At 45.9% G+C, this 19,003-nt stretch overlaps 1 protein-coding gene across 3 annotated transcripts in view; it reads left to right on the top strand.

Annotated features, from left to right (window-relative positions):
- The window catches only part of LOC119845575 (protein argonaute-1), a 46,597-nt gene that overhangs the window by 1,465 nt on the left and 26,129 nt on the right, over nucleotides 1-19,003 (top strand). Inside the window, exons 1-4 of one of the 3 annotated variants that reach the window (XM_038378039.2) lie at nucleotides 15,955-16,090; nucleotides 16,533-16,941; nucleotides 17,426-17,546; nucleotides 18,312-18,493. In XM_038378039.2, coding sequence (XP_038233967.1) covers nucleotides 16,901-16,941; nucleotides 17,426-17,546; nucleotides 18,312-18,493 — 344 coding nt within the window. In that variant the 5' untranslated portion in view covers nucleotides 15,955-16,090; nucleotides 16,533-16,900. Of the gene's footprint in view, nucleotides 1-15,906; nucleotides 16,096-16,532; nucleotides 16,942-17,425; nucleotides 17,547-18,311; nucleotides 18,494-19,003 lie in introns of those variants that run through there. The other 2 variants (XM_038378038.2, XM_038378040.2) reach the window with 2 other exon arrangements.

The raw sequence follows: 19,003 nt of genomic DNA, 5'->3' as shown, positions 1-19,003 counted from the left end.
ACCAGGGGGTGTCAAGGAAGGATAGGGAAATGGGAAGTGTTGTAAGGGAGGGGCCTTGGGGGGCTGAGTGTTGCATAGGAGGGGGTGCAATGGGTTGTTGAGGGGGCTGTGGGAAGGGGGTTTGGGAAGGAGAAGAACCTTTAAAGAAATGAGTGAATCCAGCAGCTTCAAGGAGGGGAAGTATGGAAAGAGGGAGATTTCTTGGGCTGCCCCCTAGCGAAGAAGATGCGGTAGGTGCTGCATGGAGCAGAGAGGGCTTCTCGGGGTGGATTGGTAACTAAACCAGGGTTGTGCAAGGGGCTGGTTGCAGAGGAAGGGGACTGCTGGGTAAAGGAGCCGCAAGCCCCATCAGGATGGTGGTGGGAGGCAGCAAGCTCCTGAAAGAGGCTGACTGTGGGGAGGGAGCCTGGGGGACTGAGGCAGCTGCAAGGGGCAGGATAAGGGGCTGTTGAGTTGAGCAGCAGGTGCAAGTCCCTGCAGAGCATGGTGTGTATAGATGAATCCTGCTGCTAAGGTCCTGGACTGCCAGACTCCTTTTATATCTCAAAACCCAGCAAATGGCTTAATCTTTCCAGGATAGGGAGGGGAGGAAGAATCCCCCATTTCTACCCATCCTCCTCCTCTTCCCCCACCTAATGCCTGTCAGAGAGACTTAGGGTGAAAGGCAGCAGACGTGCGGTGGTCGGCCTTGGAGCAGGAGTGTTTCTGTCTCTGTGCTTGGGGCATGCGCAAAGTCTGGGCTTCCTTTGCATGCCTGACAGCTGGAGAGGGGAGGCAGCGACTGTTGCTAAAGAGATTCATTCTAGTGCCCTCAATGGTGTTTAACTGGGTGTTCTGGGGAGAAGCAATGTGAGCAACTAACAAGGCTTCTGAGACTGTCCTTTCCTTGGTTTGCCCCTCCCCTGCAAAACCCCTCCAAAGATGTTTAAACTGCCGCTTTTGTAGCAGTGGATCATTTAATTCTTCATGTGGGTTCCATGGATATTTTTATTTGATCTCAACTGAGTGACTTTAATTTCCTACAGAATATTACTGCCTAAAATAAAGGGTGGTGGGTGGAGAGAAGAAAATCAGTTGCAATGCTAGATCATTGGCTTCTGTTAGGTTCTTGAAACTAAATTGATGAGTTTGGCACTGGTTAAAATAGGATTGGCTTAATTCTGAAGTAAATTAATTTAACTTGAACACATTGAAGCCTCAGTTGTATTGTGGGTGTTTTCAGTGTCATGGGGAAATAGCTCATCTGTACATTGATAACTAGAAGCTAATACTTAACACTGACTTATTAGCATTCTGACTAGTGTGACCTTGTGGTTAAAGTAGGAACCTGGGAACCGGGACTCCTGGGTTCTGTTCCTGATTTTACCGATGTTGTGCTGTGTGACCTTGGGTGAACACTTAATCTCTCTGTGCCTCTGATTTCTTGTCTATAAAATAAGGATAATGATGCCCTCTTCCCTTACACAGTGAAGCTAAAGTAATTTTTAGTGCTTTGAGATCCAAAAATGGAAAAGTGTGCATCAGATTAGAATTGCATTATATTGTTCATCTTTGCATGCCTTGCACTCTACTGTATCGGGTTCAAGTCCTCTGAGTGGGGGAAGTGTGTTTGTGGACTAGACTCCCATTTAAAGACCCTGCTGTGAATGGCTGGATCATGGGAATGTAGCACCTTATTGGTTCTGGTCAGTTACTCATCGGTTATTGCAGGAAGCTGCGGGAACTCTGCATAAATTACAGCAGGCTGCTGCTCTAGGGTGATGGTCTTTATTTTTCCTTTCCACCACACACTTGTGAAAAACTTAATTTGCGGGTGTTGTTACTGCTGCCGCTATTGGAGCAAAAAGGGTGTCTGAGAGTCAATGTGGTTCTTAGTGACCTCATCCACTCGAGAAGCCAGTAGGGATTAAGTCCACTCAGCACCTAACCAGGATCACACCCAATGTGCATGAACTTGCTACAGTTTTCACCCAGTCCAGAAGCTGTGGGCTAGAACAGTGCACTGTGGGGTATGCACCACTGATCTAGGCTCCGGACACTGCTCGTAGAGCTGCTATGGCTGAGCATCACTGACCGTGCCACCCCCAGCAGCTGAGACGCCAGTGATGGAAAAGGTCCACTTTTCTCCAAGCCCAGTGTGGGGGACACGTCCTCAGTGTTTAGTGTGAGTGTGGCTGTGTCTAACCCATAAATCTAACAGATCTGCCAAGAGGCTTTCTTGACTACCTCCCATTGTTTCTGCTTGTAAAATCTGCTACTCTTCACTCGTAGAATGGATCTGAAATCCATAACTGGGTTCTGTACACAAAGGCCACCTTGTCTGTCCCTGAAAATCTTGTGTAATGACACGGAGAAGAACTGTTTTGCTTTCCATTAATCCAGTTAGGCTCATCATGAGCGTTTGAGCAAACACCACAGCAAAGGAGATGAGGGAAAATATCTGTACTGAAAATTATTTGTATATTTGTAATAAAGTACATGGAACTTCTAGGTGCATGGACAAAATAAACAATTTCAATGCAACATGTATCAATAGAAAAAAATTCTATACACTCCCTTCTCAGTTCAGCTCCCTTTCACCCACTCTCTCCCTCTTTGGCTATAGCCTAAGCAGCCAGATAAACCTTGCATCAAATAGTACCGTAATCCTGATCTTTGATTCGATAGTACAGTGTATGGAAAAATTTAATACAGATATGTGGAACATAAGAATGAGTGGAGAGACAACAGAGAAGAACTCAGCAGCCCTTTCTGCTTTTAAATTACATGCAGTTAAGAAAGGAAGTTTTGGGGAAGGAGGAAACTAAACACACATTCATGGTGGTTTTAACTACTAAACCCACTCTCCTGTATTTGGCACCTTCTGTATCCCTTACAAACTTCCTAAATACCGTTAAGATTAACCGTTGTCTTTGTGTGTTAACCTCCACAAAAACCTGCAGCTGTTTCATTCTAAAGGATTTTTTTTATCTTCAGGAAACACGAATTCATGTCTGGGTATTTACTGTGTTTCTAGGACAGGATTATTTCATGCAACAAAGGCGGGAGAAGCACCTTGCCTCAAGACATAACATATGTGATTTATCTCTAAATGCTTTCTTTTGTGTAGCTACAACACGTACAAAAGCAAATGTGAGACTAATGATTAAAATGGCAGATGTTAAAAGAAATCAGGAAAATAAGCATACTGAAATTATCCTGCAGGGATGCTCTTGTTTGGTTTGTAGGGTGGTTTTTTTGGTAAATCACTGCTGTGTGTGTACACTTTAATCATTTTAGCATGGAGGAAACTGGCATTTAGATCCCAGTCTTTGGGCCTGCTCCATTGATAGGGAGTAACTTTGTATGCTGCTACAATAGAATCCTTAAAAAGGAGGAAATAGTGTCTCTTCGCTTAGTCCTGTGTCTTTGAACACAGTAAGCAAGTGTCCAAGTTTGCAGTTCTGTGTGTCTGCAGCTTAGTGGCTTCTGTGTAGAAGTTCTAGATGACTATATGTGTAAAGTGCTGCTGGAACAAGCGATAGTAGCAAGGGCATCTCTTGCCTCTTCTAGACGCTGAGAAGGCAGAGATCTGACACTCCTGATCCATGACTGAAAAGACTGGATTAGCAACCCACACTGAAGATATTGTGAGAATCTTAAGGAGTACTTGTGGCACCTTAGAGACTAACAAATTTATTAGAGCATAAGCTTTCGTGAGCTACAGCTCACTTCATAGGAAATGCATCCGATGAAGTGAGCTGTAGCTCACGAAAGCTTATGCTCTAATAAATTTGTTAGTCTCTAAGGTGCCACAAGTACTCCTTTTCTTTTTGCGAATACAGACTAACACGGCTGCTACTCTGAAACCTGTGAGAATCTTGCAAGCAGCCAGCGTTCCAAAACACTGCTGGCCTTTTCCATACAGTGAGCAAATACATATTTCCATATATAGTCCCGTACTGCCTACTGCAGGGTTTCCTGTACTTCTCGCTGAAGCAGCTGGTACTGGGTCACAGTCAGACAGGATACTGGACCAGATGGACTCCGGGTCTGATTCAGTCTGGCAGTTCCTTTTTTTTCTATTTGTTACAGTGTAATCAGCCTGTATTCTGCAGTATGCTCCTATCTGTGGAGTATAGGAATCAGATCCTAGACTAATTCATAAGTGAAAGTGACTTTAATGAATTCAGTTTCCACCTCAGCTGATGTTAAGGGAGCCAGCCTTGGAAATCAGCAAAGCTTGTCACTGTGGTGGGGCTTCTGTTTTATAAATGTCATGGCTCTAAATTTCCCACCTTCCCTGGTCCTGAGAACTCCCGTGCTTCACGGCTCTCCATACTTCAAGGAGCACAGCAAAGCTTTTTCCTAGTTCCTAGCAGCAAATATGGCTTCTGGCTATGTGGTGCGAGGCATCATAGTCTGGGATTGGATTAAGTGTGTGACTATCCGGAGAGTGTGCTTTTAAAACATCTTAAAAACTTGACTGCTATGCAGAAACTCTGGAGCCAAGAGTTCGGGGTCTGCTTCCACTGCTGTACAGGAGGCTGGAGATGGACTAGGTGTATTTGAGGGACTATTTTTTTCTCAATGACCCTTCCCAGAATTGTAAGGCGGGTGCTGTGCTTTGAGGGGTCGAAGCAAAGTAATGGAGGCGAAGAGCGAGACATTTTCCCAGACTCATTCCGGACATTAATCCTCTGCACAATTGCAAATAATGGAATTGTTACTTTGCTTGGAGCCTATAATCATTATTATTTTATTTGTAGTGTGATGGCACTTAGCAGCCATGTGCTGGGAGCTGTACACACATAACACAAAGATGACCTCTGTTCTAAAGGATTTCCAACTTTAGACCAGAGATGGCAGATGGCTGTAACAAACAGATGGGGAGCACAAGGGGTCAGGGCTGGAGTTGCAGCTTCTTGTACTCATCTGTCATGTCACAAAACCATTATCTCTTTTTAAGTTAACTTGGCAGGTGTCATAAAATCATTCAGCAGATTTAGTTTCATTAGAACCTCCTTGAAATCCACCCCAAAAAATTGGTGGTATCTCCCTAGCTTGGTTTTTATTAGCAGGTGCTGTATTGAGGTCTCATATTACTAAGAGGGATTTGTGCAAAATACACTGCATTATGTTTTCTAGTAGTCTTTGAAATTTTAAACCTAAACTAAAATTAAATGAGCGAAGTACACCTTATGGTACATTTGCTTTCCGTTTCACTCACTAAATTGCTAATTTGCAAAACCCAGTGACTCAAGGAGTTTCCCAGTTGTTGAACGGAGCTTGGCAAGGGTCTAGGGTGTCTCGCAGAAGTTTGCAACCACGCTAGTGCAGACAGGATGCAGGTCTGTGCAGACAAAGGGTGGGTGATGTTTTTAATTTGGCAGTTCCAATTTAGACACTTCTGATTTCCCAGTTAAAAGCTGAGATCCTGACACAGCGTAACAATGTGCTTTACGGTTTAAGGCTCTCTGTGCAGTGTCTACAAAGAGCTAAATTGCTTTCAGAAGTAAATACCATAGTAAAACAGATTAGTGCCTATTTCTTCACGTTTTTTGGACACAGCTACTGAGACCCGGGCCAGAAGCAATACTTGGGTGGCTGGACAATTCAGTTTTTTCCCCCAGAAGGCTGGCCCTGGAGCATGCTGACCGATTTAATGCTTTGAATCGGTGTTTACAGTCTGAGCTCTCTGCCTGCCATGTGGTCATATTCTAATTATACTCAGTTTAGTGTTGAACCAAAAAGCCACTACAGCCAATATTAACCTAATTGCAGTTAAAGTAACTTGTGTGATAGAGAATTAATGTTACAGTGAGTGCAAATTTGCAGAGATTAGATAAAGCAAAGTTTTCAGAGTAGCAGCCGTGTTAGTCTGTATTCGCAAAAAGAAAAGGAGTACTTGTGGCACCTTAGAGACTAACAAAAGGAAAGTGTTTTTAATAAATCTACACTCTGCATATATTTTTCTTCTGTCCCCTGTATCAAATAATGTCTTCCTCTGTGCATTTAAAAATGTTAGCTTGGAGGTGGGAAGTGTATAATCCACTATTAATTACTTTAAACTGGAAATAAGGCACACATTTTTAGTTCATCCAACTAGATGATCACAATGGTTCCTTTGGGCCTTGGCATCTATGAATGTGCACTCACCAGGGTAGACAAGACAGGAGTGGTGGCAACAGGCTTTTATTTAGTTTGGAAAGAGAAAATCCTTTAATCCTGAAACAGTAGGGAAATTTATCTTCCACCTTTTTAAATTAAAATCTCTTCAAGTGAACCTAAGAGCACAGAAACCTCTTTGCATCTAGTGTGCAGCCTTTTATAGCAAATGAAACTGCATAGTCGTAATTTGCTATTTAGTAGTAGCAGATATTAAATTTTGCTATTTTAAGTCCATTTGCTGCATTAGGGAAAACAAGACACTCAAGAAAACAGGTGCTGGTGATTCTCTCGCAGAGTTAAATTTTGATCATAGGCTTGAGAATAAACGTGAGGGGACTGTGGATGAAGCTGTGTTTCTGCTGTGACTTTTTTTGTGAGTGAGCTGCTAAACTGACAAGGAAGTCTGAGCAAATCCTTCTCACCCAGCAAATGTTTTAATGGGACTCATTGTCCAGCAGGTTCTGAGATCTTAGTTTGGGTAATGCAGGAAGAAGAATTGTATTGAATTAGTAGCAATGTCCTGGGAATAGATGTCCATATTTTCTTGTAATTTTGCTTGGCTCTGTGCAAAAGAGAAATACAGCCCTCGTCCCCATAAAATTAATAGACAACCATCTCGTTCTGTGCAGGCTATTGTTAACTCTCCCAGCCTGAATATATTGTCCTTCATCTGGTGTTGCCACTTGCTCTCTGGCTTTTTATGAGAGGTTTCATTGAACTGATTCAGGGTGGAAGATCTTTCAGGGTTTTTAAAGTGAGTGTGGAGTAGTGGTGATTAATGGCCTTTCTCAGTTTATTAACACACCACTTGGTGACAGCCAAATGTGTCTCTTCAAGGCTTTTGTAAAGCAACCGTTTTTTCCTCAAAACCCATTTATAATTTTCTCAGATTCCTAACTTTATTTTTTTAAGAACAGGGTGTGTATGTGAGGGGAGATTATTATACAAACTCTGCTGTGTAAAGAAACTTCTTTTTGTGTGTCTGTCCAATTCCAGTGGCCTGCCTCCTTTTTTTTTTTTTTTTTGAATAGAGCATTTGGAGAGGATTTAAATTGACATGTTAATTTCATGCCCTCCTAAACATTACGGGTTCTCACCCATCAGGCAGCTGTTGGTCAATTGGTTGTGTTTGCCAGCTGTTCCGCTAAATATATAAACAAAGCGTCTTTCAGCCCTAATAACCCCAAGTGGATTTTTACCTTGACTCCTGTTGCACACTATACACACACAACCCTTCCTAAAAGAGCTGGTGAGTTCACGAGGGGCTGTTTTTTCATGTGCGAGAGTCCATAGCATGGGGGGGTTCTGGTGCGAAGTGATCAGAGCTCTCCCATCGCACCTCTATCTTAATGGCTCTGGGGCCCTGCTTTTGTGTGTTAAAGTCTGCAATTCCTCCCAGTCTGCTGAATTTATAATGGCAGGCAGATTTCATACTGCTCACTGAATGCATTGTATTCCAGCAAAACCACTGTGCCTCAGCGCTCTCATTTACATGACAAAATGGGAGTTTATGCAGTTTTACCATGGAGAGTTGAGGTATGTGGAGAGAACCCCCTGTCTCCAGGCAGACGGGTCACTCCTAACAAGCTTCCCTCTTCCAGGGCAAAACTTAAACTTCCATTGCTGCGTCCTTCCCATGCATATGCCCCCTTCATGGCTGGTCTTAACCATTTGTATTTGCTGTATCTCTTCCGGGGGGGGGGGGGGGGAAGAGTGTTTTTGCATCTTGTTCAAGTGTCCTGCACACTTGCACAGTGATGGTTTGCAGCAAGTATAAATCCTGTGAGCAGATGACACACACGTCCACGTGAAAATGAAGCTAGTGCAGGCTGCAGGTGCTCAGCCCATTCCAAGGTATGGCACACAAAGTGCACAAATATTTGTGCCCAAATACTGTTGCTGGCCAGAGATGCTTTAGTTACTGGTTTAATGGAGTTCTCTTCATCTAGACCTGGGTTTGTTTATGCTGGAGGTTGCTCCCAAGCCTGGGTGGTACTGGGATTCCTACCTAGGTGGTGCCCCCAGACCCTGCTCATGGGCCCTGTCTAGCTAGCAGGTGTAAAAGTAGCTGTCTGGCAATTTGCTTTTCATATTCCACTTTAAACCCCCGAATTTCCAGCTGACACTCTGCCTGCCATGGGGTAGAATAACAATTCACTAGTTACGATGCTAGGCACTGTACAAATATAATGAATGACAGCAGCTTTTCACCTGTAGATCTCAAAGTACTTTGGAAAGGAAAATAATTATCCCCATTTTGCTGAAGTGGCACAGCATGGGGTGGGAGGTGACTTGCCAACAGTCACACTGCAGCTCAGTGCCAGCACTGGGAGCAGAATTTAAGTTTTCAGACTCCCGGTCACCTGGGCATGAACTTTCCATACCCCTGAGTGATATAGTTATACCGACATCAGTTGGTTGTGTAGACCAGGTCTAAGGATTTGAACTTCCTCACATCCACTAGAAGAGTCTCGTAGCCTCGCTTTCTCCTCTTATGAAATCCCTCCTTTCCAACTGGTCACGGTGCTAATTTTTGGGTACCATCTCTCTAGCAACGTTATCAAACTTAATTTTGTTGCAGTCACTGTTGCTTAGTGGTTCAAGCTATAATTCTTGAGCCAAATCCTGTTGTCAGTTAGAACTAACTGCTTAATCTGTGATATTAATTCACAGGCTTAATTAATTATGAGGCTTAATGTTTATAAAGCATTTTGAGGTCCTTGGATGAAAGGCTTTGTAAATGCAGAGTCTTATTTATTAGCCTGTCTATATGGCATTAGGCTTGCAGTGCCCTGACACCATGGGCGCTTTGAGAGCCATTTTTAGCTCTTGCATTGCTTTTTCTTTGTATTGAGAAGGCTCTGGAAAGGCTCCTCTTCTACAGAGGTGCAAGGTTTGCTTTTATCACAAAAGCAACAGCTATCATTAACTTCAGTGGCAGCTGTGGATTGGGTAATTGGCAGAGTGGATCACAGGTGGCCAGTGGGGAAATCGGAGGAAAGGAAGGTGCTGGAAAGGATTGTGCTTGGGAACAGATAACATTTTGGTTCTTTTGTCCCATGTTCACAGCTGCAGTGTGTTCATTTCATTTTGTTCTGCAAATGTCTGAACCAGAGCTGCACTAGCAGCACTGTGTGGGATCTGATGTAGTGTGTGCTGCCTGGCCGTTTGCTTTGGCTCCCTTGTGGATGTGAAGCCCTGCTTTTGCTCTTTCCTCTCTTGTAGGACAGACTTCTCAATAGCTCTTGTCATCTTAAAAATTTGTTTGTCGGGATTCCAAGCAATGCACATGTTGCCCATCTGAATTACTGGGCCTGCACTTTCAAAAGTTGCTTTCATCCAGGGAGTTCCTCTCTCAGAACCATGACATGGATTGACTTTGGGGTCTGTCTGGTTCTCACCCTTTTGTCATTTGTGGATCCCTAAAAATTTTGAATGGAGATGGGACCCCTTCGGAAATCTTAGACATAATCGGTGGACCCTCAGGGGTCCATGAACCACACGTTGAAAACAACTGTTCCGTGGTAACAGCAGCATTTCATGGACCCCCGAGACATAGTCTGTGGATTTCCAGGGGTCTGCAGACCACTGCTCTGTTACACTGGGAGACAAGTTTCAGAGTGGTAGCCGTGTTAGTCTGTATCAGCAAAAACAACGAGGAATCCTTGTGGCACCTTGGAGACTAACAAATGTATTTGGGCATAAGCTTTCGTGAGCTAAGATCCACTTCATCAGATGCATGGAGTGGAAAATACAGTAGGGAGATATATATACACAGCATATGAAAAGATGGGAGTTGCCTTACCAAGTGTGGGGGGCGGGGTCAAGATGCCGGAGTCTTTTTTGCAGCTCTGCCACTGACTTGCAGAGTGGCATTTTGCAAGTCACTTCTGGTTCTGTGCCTCAGTTTTCCCATATGTAAAATTAGGGTAATGCCTGCCTCATGGGAAGAGGTTGGTGGGGCTTGATTCATGGTTGTAAAAGGCCCTGAGATCCTCAGATGACAAGTGCAAAAGGAAGGTAAAGTGTTACTCAGTGGAAGTTATGTCCTTTCCCTACTGAGACTATCGTTGGTATCAAATGGATTCCCAGAGATGCATATTAGGAATTGCAAACTATGGCATGTACTTTTTAAAGAAATGCTTTAGCACAGCTTAATAATTTCCTGGAAGGGAACTGCAGGAGAATCCCTCTCCCCTGTCTCGGAAGTTTTGCAAGAGTTGTTAACGGAGCATGGTGGAAAGTAAGAGAGCAGGGAAGTGTGAGTTTAAAATCAGATTAGATGGAACTGTTGGGCTTCATTGTCCACAGGTAACTTTTGTTTGCAAAAGTCAGCAATTGCAGGGACCTTAACCGATTACAACACTTGCACTGCTGTATGGGAGTAGGGTTCCTGGGTTCTATTTCTTGTTCTACGGCTCGTTCACCAGACTTCTCTGAGCCACAGGTTTCTGCCTATAAAACGGAAATACTTTCCTCATGCGACATGATTTGTAAAGTTTAAGTTGCTTGGATGAAAATGCAAAGTGTATTTAGTACAGTATTTGCAAAGGTGTTACATGTGTATTTATGAAAATTACAGCACTTCTGTGCTATATTTAAATAAGTATCAGATGTTTGTGATACCTTAAGATTAAAGTTATAATTTAGCATGTGAGTATCTGGAAAGGAAAAGGGCCCTTGTTAGAGTTATGGAGCGCATTGGCATGTTGTTTTTTTTTAAATCAAACCATTTGTGAAGATGTATGCAATGTAAAAATTAGATTCCATTGCACATTTGAGAAGTGAATTTGAAATTCACATTGCTCTTCCTACTTATTCTGCTGCTGCTATTTTCAGCCTGGAATTGAAATTTGGATTTAAGTAGAACCTGAGACTGGCTGTCAGTGAATATGAGCAAAGGGGTAGGGGGCAGAGACTGGAGCGAAGAGCACCATGTCCTACAGATCTGGAGTTGGAACGGCGCCTCCAGCTCTCTGTCACCAGTTGACACAGACACCAGTTGATCATGCAGGTTGAGAGCACTGACCATCCAATGCAACACAGTCCCTTACACCTGGCCCAGCTGGCTACAAACCTGACCAGACTGCAGGAAACAGATAGGGAAGCAGGGGGTTGAGGCTACTGGGTGAAGATTAGCCAAGTGGGAAGGCAGTGAGAGGAGTGGACAGGATCTGTGGCTGCAACCCCTTGCGGGGGGGTGGGTGATATCTGTTATTGACATTATTTCATGTAATATTTTATAACCATACCAGAGTCCAGGGATGCCATCAGCTTAGTAACCACACTTTTTTCTTCTAGGGTTTCATACTACCTCCCCATCATTAGAGTATCTGGGCACTGTCCGTGTAAAATCAACAGCAATAGTGAAGTCCGTTATGAAATTCATGGGGTTCCTAGTGCTTCTCCCTCTATGGGGTTAAAATGCTGCTTGGAGTTGGGATTTAGTTTGGGAGGGGTGGCATTATTTTTAGATTTTTATTAAATTCCTTTTTTGGCTGGTAGAGGCTTTGGGGTAGGAAGGAGGTTCTTTTTATACCCACTGTTGCCTTTTTAATGATTTCTCTACATAAGAGATTTCCTGCTTTTCCCAAATTGCTCCTTTCTAGCAGTGACTGGAAACCCATGGGAAGATGTAGGGCAAAGTGCTTTACCTTCAAACCACCTTTAACATTATCCACTAGGTACCAGGTTGGCAGCATCCAAATAAATCAGACTGTAATTGTTGCAAAAATATGCCTAACCGTGATTTCTTCCGCCATGCAGGGTTACTGCTTGTGGCTGTGTTCTTACCTAGTGTCTAGTGGAGAAGACACAAACTTCAAGGTAAAAAAACTAGCAAAATCAGTGTGTGTCAGCTGAACAGTAAGTAGCCCCTGAGCTGCGAAGGTTGAGCTAACTAGTCATGTTGTATCATGGCCAAGAAATCTATGCCAGTAGTTTCATCCATTATACAGTAAACTTGCATGTCTTGGTTTTTTCACTGGGGAGTGCTGCTCATCTGGTTAATACCTTCTCCTAAAACAGCCCCCCCACACCCCTCCTATTAGTTGCTAAGGAGTGTTTATCTTCTGTGTATTGTCACTTGAGACCCTAATTTGCGTGTCCTTCTCACCTGTGTAAGGAACAGCTTCGCTACTGGCCTGCTGGGGAGAGCCATAGTTCTGAATACAAGAATTGAAATTGGGATTGCCTGGGTTCTATTCCCAGTGGACTCTGTAAAGCCTTAGGCAAGATGGATTAAGTTCTGTGTCTGATGCAGGAAGTCGGTATACTCGAGATGATGGACACAGTATACCATGGGTGTGCGAAGGGCTGTGGAATAGTTGCTTTAGCCTTTATTATTAGACATGGTCATGCTGAGCAAATAAATGGAAAGTGGGGTTGCTTTTGAGACTGTGAGTTTGCTGGAGTCTGTCTTTGAGTCCTGCTAAGTGCCCAGCATGCCGTTATGTGCTATTAAAATAATACTTCCCAGAATGAGCCTCATTTCTGTTCCCCGGAGCACAGGCCAGTCTCTTGTCTGTCTGCCAGAGCGGGGTTCTTTCCCCATTGTGTGTGCTTCTTGCTTGTAAATCAGGCTGGGGACAGGGTTCTGGGAGATTGGGGCTGGTCGGATTCCTCTTTGCTCGGAGGAGACAATGGCTGTTTGTGCTGTGGGGAGCTACCCTGGGGATTGCCAATGGGGCTTTCTCCACTGTGACTGACACTGAACTCTCTGTGACCTGGCTGGGAATCTACCCCCAAACTCTGTTCACAGAAGCAGGCAAGGGGTTAAATGTTTGATCCCAAGTAAATATTCAACCTGGTGATTTGAAAACCGAAAGAGAAGAAGGTGCCTGGACTAAAACACCTTTAGTTTTTCTCTCTTCACCTGTAAAATGTTGCAAATGCCCTGTGCTCTGAAACCCTGACATGTGACATGGAAAGACACGATCTCCTTTTCTTTTGCTATAAATTATCCTCTATCTTCCACCTGGGGCTACTGGGTGAGGGGTGGGAGTGGATCAAAGCAATGAATGTGGCTGGTAACTATTCTGCATTCCCGCTGCTGCAGTTCTTTCCCCCTCCTTGTCTGGGTAAGGGGTTTGCCTCTGGGGATTTGCCCTTAATCCGCTAAAATCCATGTCTCTTGACCATTCAAAACTTGAAGAACAATTGTCAGTAATTACTGGTATTTATCTCTAGTTGTTATCGGTATTATTAAATCATGATTGGAGGACTTCAGTAACTCAGTCAGAGGTTCTGGGTCTATTACAGAAGTTGGGTAGGTGAGATTCTGTGGCCTGCGATGTGCAGGAGGTCAGGCAAGAGGACAGTGTTGTCTGTGAGTCTATTACTTACTTCTGCTAATAGTGTTTGTTACGACAGTGCCCAAAGATCCCCATTGGGCTAGGTGCTTTAAAAACACACGTGAAGAGACAGCCCCTGGCCTGCAGAGCTTACTGACTTGGATCCAGCCACTCGTGCATCAAGGCTTCACATGGCAGCTGGGGAAAGGAGAGGCTTTGCTAATGTTTAAGTAAAAATCTATTCAGGGGCCTCCAAGCTCCTGTCCCCATCTGCTTCCCGTGTGGCAAGTGTCTACGACAAACACATTCCTCACCACAGTTGTCCCTGATAAACCCCTCTGTGGCCAGGTAAGCGGCGAAGCTGGGGGGGGAATGGACCATCTTCCCTCCTACAGTGGGTTCTTCTAGCTTGACTCAGGCACACTGATGTGGGGGGGGGGAATGATGGGGGGACCTTGCATATCCATGGCCTGTGTCTGCTTTGTGAAGAGGTCTGTCGTCATGGTGCTCCTTGCTAGCAATACGCTTAGCCCTTGCTGCACCCCCACAAGCCAAATGCCTTTGATAATCCACATGCATGGCAAAGCAAACTATGGTTTGGGCTGGTGGGAGCGAGGAGTGAATGGTGGCTGGCTTTCTGTTTTCAGGCCGTCTCTGAAAAACCTGTTCCTGCCATGCCTTCCATCTCCATATGTAGCTTGGGGCAGTATCTCTGCTGTGGCAGGGTGCTGAAATCTTGCTCTTTGTCTGGACAGTGTCTAAAAACGCCTCTCTGGGGCACTGGCATTCAGTGCTGAGGCCGACTGATAAAAGTTCCGTTTGCTTTCAGGCTGTGGGAGAGGGTCTTTGTTCTGTGCAGAAGTCACAGTGGTCCCTCGATCCTTGCAGTGAGGCCTTTCTGCTGCGAAACGGTGCAGATGGCCGGCTTGAAAGCTCGTGGGATTGTTTTTATTTAATCCATCCACTTAATTACTCATGAGACCACACAACTTTGAGATGCAAAGCCTGAAGCTTGCATGCTGCTCCTCTAGCAGGCCTCTGTTATTGCCAGAGGCAGGCCCCTTGCTAACTTTATACTGATGCCAAAGATGGATTTATTTATGGGGCCCACTTCTGGAGGGTTTGCTAAACAATGTCTCCCTCCATCTCATTCTGACAACCATCAAGGCTTCTGCCCCTGTGCTGCGGTGCCTGGCTTGGGAATTGACAGGACCAGAGTCTATTTATAGGGCTGTCCTTATAACAAAGCATTCCATTTGTCATAGCCCAGCATGGATCATGTTTAACTTTACCATCACTTCCGTGCAGCTGAGCAGACGTGCCCTAGAGGCAGGCCAGCGTTTGGCCTTCTCTACATTTCTGTGTCGGCGAGTGTCATCTGATGGAATGGGATCACCGGAGAGGTTCAGGGAAAGGTTCCAATAGGAGAATTTCCTGCTGGGAATTAGGATGGGGTGGGTGATGAAGTATCAGCCCTTCCAGTTTTTTAATTTATCTAAATGTCAGATGTCCGTAATCCCACATGCCCATCTGCCTCAAACACTCAGCTCGTCGCCAGTGCTGCGGCTTGTGGAAAGAGATGGTTCTTGGCAGAAATGCAGTTGCACTTGACCTTCCAACCACCGAAGTGTGTTCCATCTTCCAGAAGTAGTGCCAGGAGGGCTTTTTGTTACTAGTGCTGGCTACTTGTGTATAGTGATGATTTCTTCTGTGCAGCGTGGAAAAGATCAGTATGTAGCTTGGGAAAATTATTGGCTGCTTTCAGGCTCCTTTTAAAATAGGAATTGGGCACAACTGGTCCTCTCGCACCCGAGAAAACTGAGTGCTACCCTGGGTTCCCGCTCTGTATGTCTGAGCAGCGGTTCATGTTTCAAATGTACTTGTGATCAGGGCATGTGGCTGGGAGCCAGGATTCCAGCCTCAGTTCTGTCACCATCTTGTGTGATCCTAGACAAGTTGCTACACCTTGGTGCTTCAGTTTTCCCATCCGCAAAATGGATATTTGCCTACTGGGTGGGTGGTTTTCCTGTGTGCAAGGTGCTCCAGATGCATGGGTGAAAGGCACCACAGAAGGGAAGAAGTCAGTGTTATAATCTGATACATTGACTGGGCTTGGCACTTGCAGAGAACAGGTGAAGCCTCTTCCATCTCTAGCTGCTCTGATCCTAGTTCTGAAGTTGTAAGCACCTCTTGCAATGCTGTAACCTGTAAACTTCTGTAAAAAATTACTTGTAATCGCATCTCCGCCCCACATCCAGGACTGCAGTGAGACTGAAATAAAGGAGAAATAACACATTAGAAAAAACAAACGTGTCATCTGATAACTAGAAGTTCTATTGAGTGCTGCTTCTCTGGCTCTTGTCCCCAAAAGCTCTTTGTGGAATTCCAGCTTCACAGTCCCTGGCTGCTTATTTATTGTGGTCTCCCAGATCTCCTGACCTTCCAAATGTCTCTTGTTCCCTAGCTGCAGGCACTTACCTGCCACCCTTGCAGCAGGTATTTCAAGCACCACGTCGGCCTGGGATAGGAACCGTAGGGAAGCCTATCAAGCTCTTGGCCAACTATTTTGAAGTGGACATTCCCAAAATCGACGTGTATCACTATGAAGTGGATATCAAGCCCGATAAATGTCCACGCAGAGTCAACAGGTAAGGCAAGTATTAAAGGATTCAGCACTCTTTCCCAACTCAGCTCCTTTGTACAGAAGCAGCGGTCGTGAACGCTGTTCCCTTTCCGGGAAGTGTGCGGTGCAGGGGATGCACCAGAGTGAAGCTTCTGTGATCTCTGTTCCCTTCCCACACTGGGATGTAGAACAGAATGTGGAGAAGTTTCTACTGTTCCTGCTTGTGTCCAAGACCATGTGAAACTTCTGGGACCTCTTTGCAAAATCTCCTGTAGCTTTTTGCCGCCTTTGTGAAGTTCAGTGGATAATGTGATCTGTGAGAACACAAAACGTTGCCTTTCCCCAGCAGAACCAATTTTTCAAACACTGTCCCATTCAGTGTGAAAAGGGGGTCAGGTTCGAATGTGCAACAAGATGCAAAGCGCTCCAGATTGCACCGTGTTTGTTTTACTCCCCTCTAATTGCAGTGTGGCTTGTGACACATGGATTGCTTTGTTCCGGAGCGGTGCTGCGCCTGCCTGGGGCAGCAGAGTGAATTCTACTAGCAAGGCTGTCTAATGCCATCCATGCTCGCTCTAGACATTGAGAACATACCAGCTACAGCTGTATTTCTTCTTGGATGGAGCTAGCACACTCTCAGTCCAATGTGCTCCAAGCCTTCCTGTGCCGAATGATGTGGGCATTCCCCTAGCTTCGCAGATGGCTGACCCAGACCTGTACAGTCCCAGCTTTTTTGTGCTGCTCAGCATTTGTTCATGGCCCTGATGGCTCAGGAGATATTGGACCGCAATACTGTCCCCGGTCCCTCGGAGCAGCTGGGATATTTTGGCAACAGATGCAGACTTTAAAAATAGAAAGCCCCAGATCTTGGGCCGTGTAAGTTCTTGTTCCCCTACTCCTTCCCCCCCGACCCCAGCAGCATATTTAATTCAGAACTTGGGAGACCAGTGAGCAGATGCTGCTGCTGTTCCCTGGCCATTTGGCAGCGTGTGTCTGTGTTAGACGCTTGTCGTTCTCCCCTGCCTTTGAGGCACGCTCCCCGGGGCTGCCGCCTGCTCCGAGTGCACAGGTGCACATTCCCATGTGCCTTGTAACCCTATTACACAGTCACTGATTTTTCAAGATACCGGGCTAGGCGCACACTTGTTCATCTGGGGGCTGAAGGGTTGTCTGATTGTTTCTGACCTGCTGGATGTGTTGCTATCAGATCTGGAGATGGCCCAGGTTACAGTAATTTTTATATGACCTGCTCTGCCCCAAGAGGCTAAGCTGGGAGTCAACCAGCCAAATAAAAGATCCAGTTAGCTTTGCTTTTCTCTCCTTTTCTTCTTCCTTTCCTTTGCCCCCCTGTTCTCTGTAGGGAGGTTGTGGAATACATGGTGCAGCACTTCAAACCTCAGATCTTTGGAGATCGGAAGCCAGTATATGACGGGAAAAAGAATATCTACACCGTCACTGCCCTGCCCATCGGAAACGAACGGGTGAGAGCGGGGAGCAGAAACTCCTGGGGGTGGCCCAGCCAGGGGTACTCGGTGCTTCCTGGGAGCTCGGTATGCAGAAAGATTGAATGGGGGCGTGGTTCTGGCTCTAGAAAACAAAACGAAAGCTTGGGGATGGGGAGAGAGGTCCTGTTCCCCAAGCCTGTAGCCAAGAAGTTCGGCCCACAGGTAGAGATGTGGGGATGGGTGGACTCTAAGTTCCTGGGGTGAGTGGGTGAGCTCAAAGCAGATATTTGTGGCTGGCTGCCCATGATACAAGGGAAGTGTCATGGTGTCATTTTGCTGATGAGGAGACTGAGACACAGAGGTGGTTCTTTGTGTTATATTACTGCCTAGCAGTGTCAACCAAGCATGCTTCCTAGAGATTGCCAAGACTAGTGGCTAGAGGTACCAGCCACGTCAGGGGCCCTGCTGTATCAGGCTGTGTACAGGAGGTGATCCCTGCTCTGTAGAGCTTATAGTCTAAACAGATGACCCACAAAGGCTGGGAGGGGAAATCGGAGGCAAAGAGCAACTGCCCAAGGTCATGCATCCAGTCAGTGCTAGAGCTGGAACGTTGACCCAGGACTCTGGGGTGTCTGCTGGACCGTGCTGCTTTTCCTAGCTACGTTTTTTTAAGGTAGAAAGTCATATGCCCTGAAGGGGAAGAGGTGTGGGTGGAAAGAGGTGATGCAGTTGGAGGGGAAAGACGTTGCTGAGTCTGACTAGCAGTGTTCTAATGACTTCTCTCTTCCCCTCCTGCCTCAGGTTGACTTTGAGGTAACGATCCCAGGGGAAGGCAAAGACAGGATATTTAAGGTCTCCATCAAGTGGATGGCGATCGTGAGCTGGCGGATGCTCCACGAGGCCTTGGTGAGCGGGCAGATCCCCGTCCCGCTGGAATCTGTCCAGGCACTAGATGTTGCCATGAGACATCTGGCGTCAATGAGGTAATCTGCTCCCCTGGGTGCTTGGGATGGGATGATGTGTCCGGGGCAGGAGCAGCAGAGTCCAGAGGAAAGCTGGCATAATAACTGAGCATTCATCGGAGTGGAACTGCATGTGCTGGAGAGACATTGGGGGTGTTGCCAAGAGGGGCTGAGATCTCCCAGGGCAGGTCACAGGTAACAGTTACACATCTGCCGCCTTTCAAAGCGAGTGAATGGTGCGTGTGTTTGGTAGAGATGAATGCAATTCCCTGGGCACCGGTGCACCTCGGTCTCTCCTGTTCTCTGCCCGGGCACAGCCTGGTCTCCTGTGGGCTGGGATACTTCAGTCTCACTGTGGTTATTGGGGTTCACATGTGGGGTTGTTGGCCTGTGCCATCACTCTGCCTTCAGTGCTGCAAGGATGGCCCTTGCACCCGAGGGATTGAGGAGTCTGGTGGGTACGTTTCAAAGAGAACTGTCTACTGCTTTGCATCCTTGTGCCTTCCCCCTGCTGAGCGATGGGGGCAGAGG

This window comes from Dermochelys coriacea, chromosome 19, assembly GCF_009764565.3.
Source record: "Dermochelys coriacea isolate rDerCor1 chromosome 19, rDerCor1.pri.v4, whole genome shotgun sequence".
Lineage (NCBI taxonomy): Eukaryota > Metazoa > Chordata > Testudines > Dermochelyidae > Dermochelys > Dermochelys coriacea.
The sequence above is the reverse complement of the archived record's forward strand: the minus strand, read 5'-3'. Positions and strand labels throughout refer to the sequence as shown.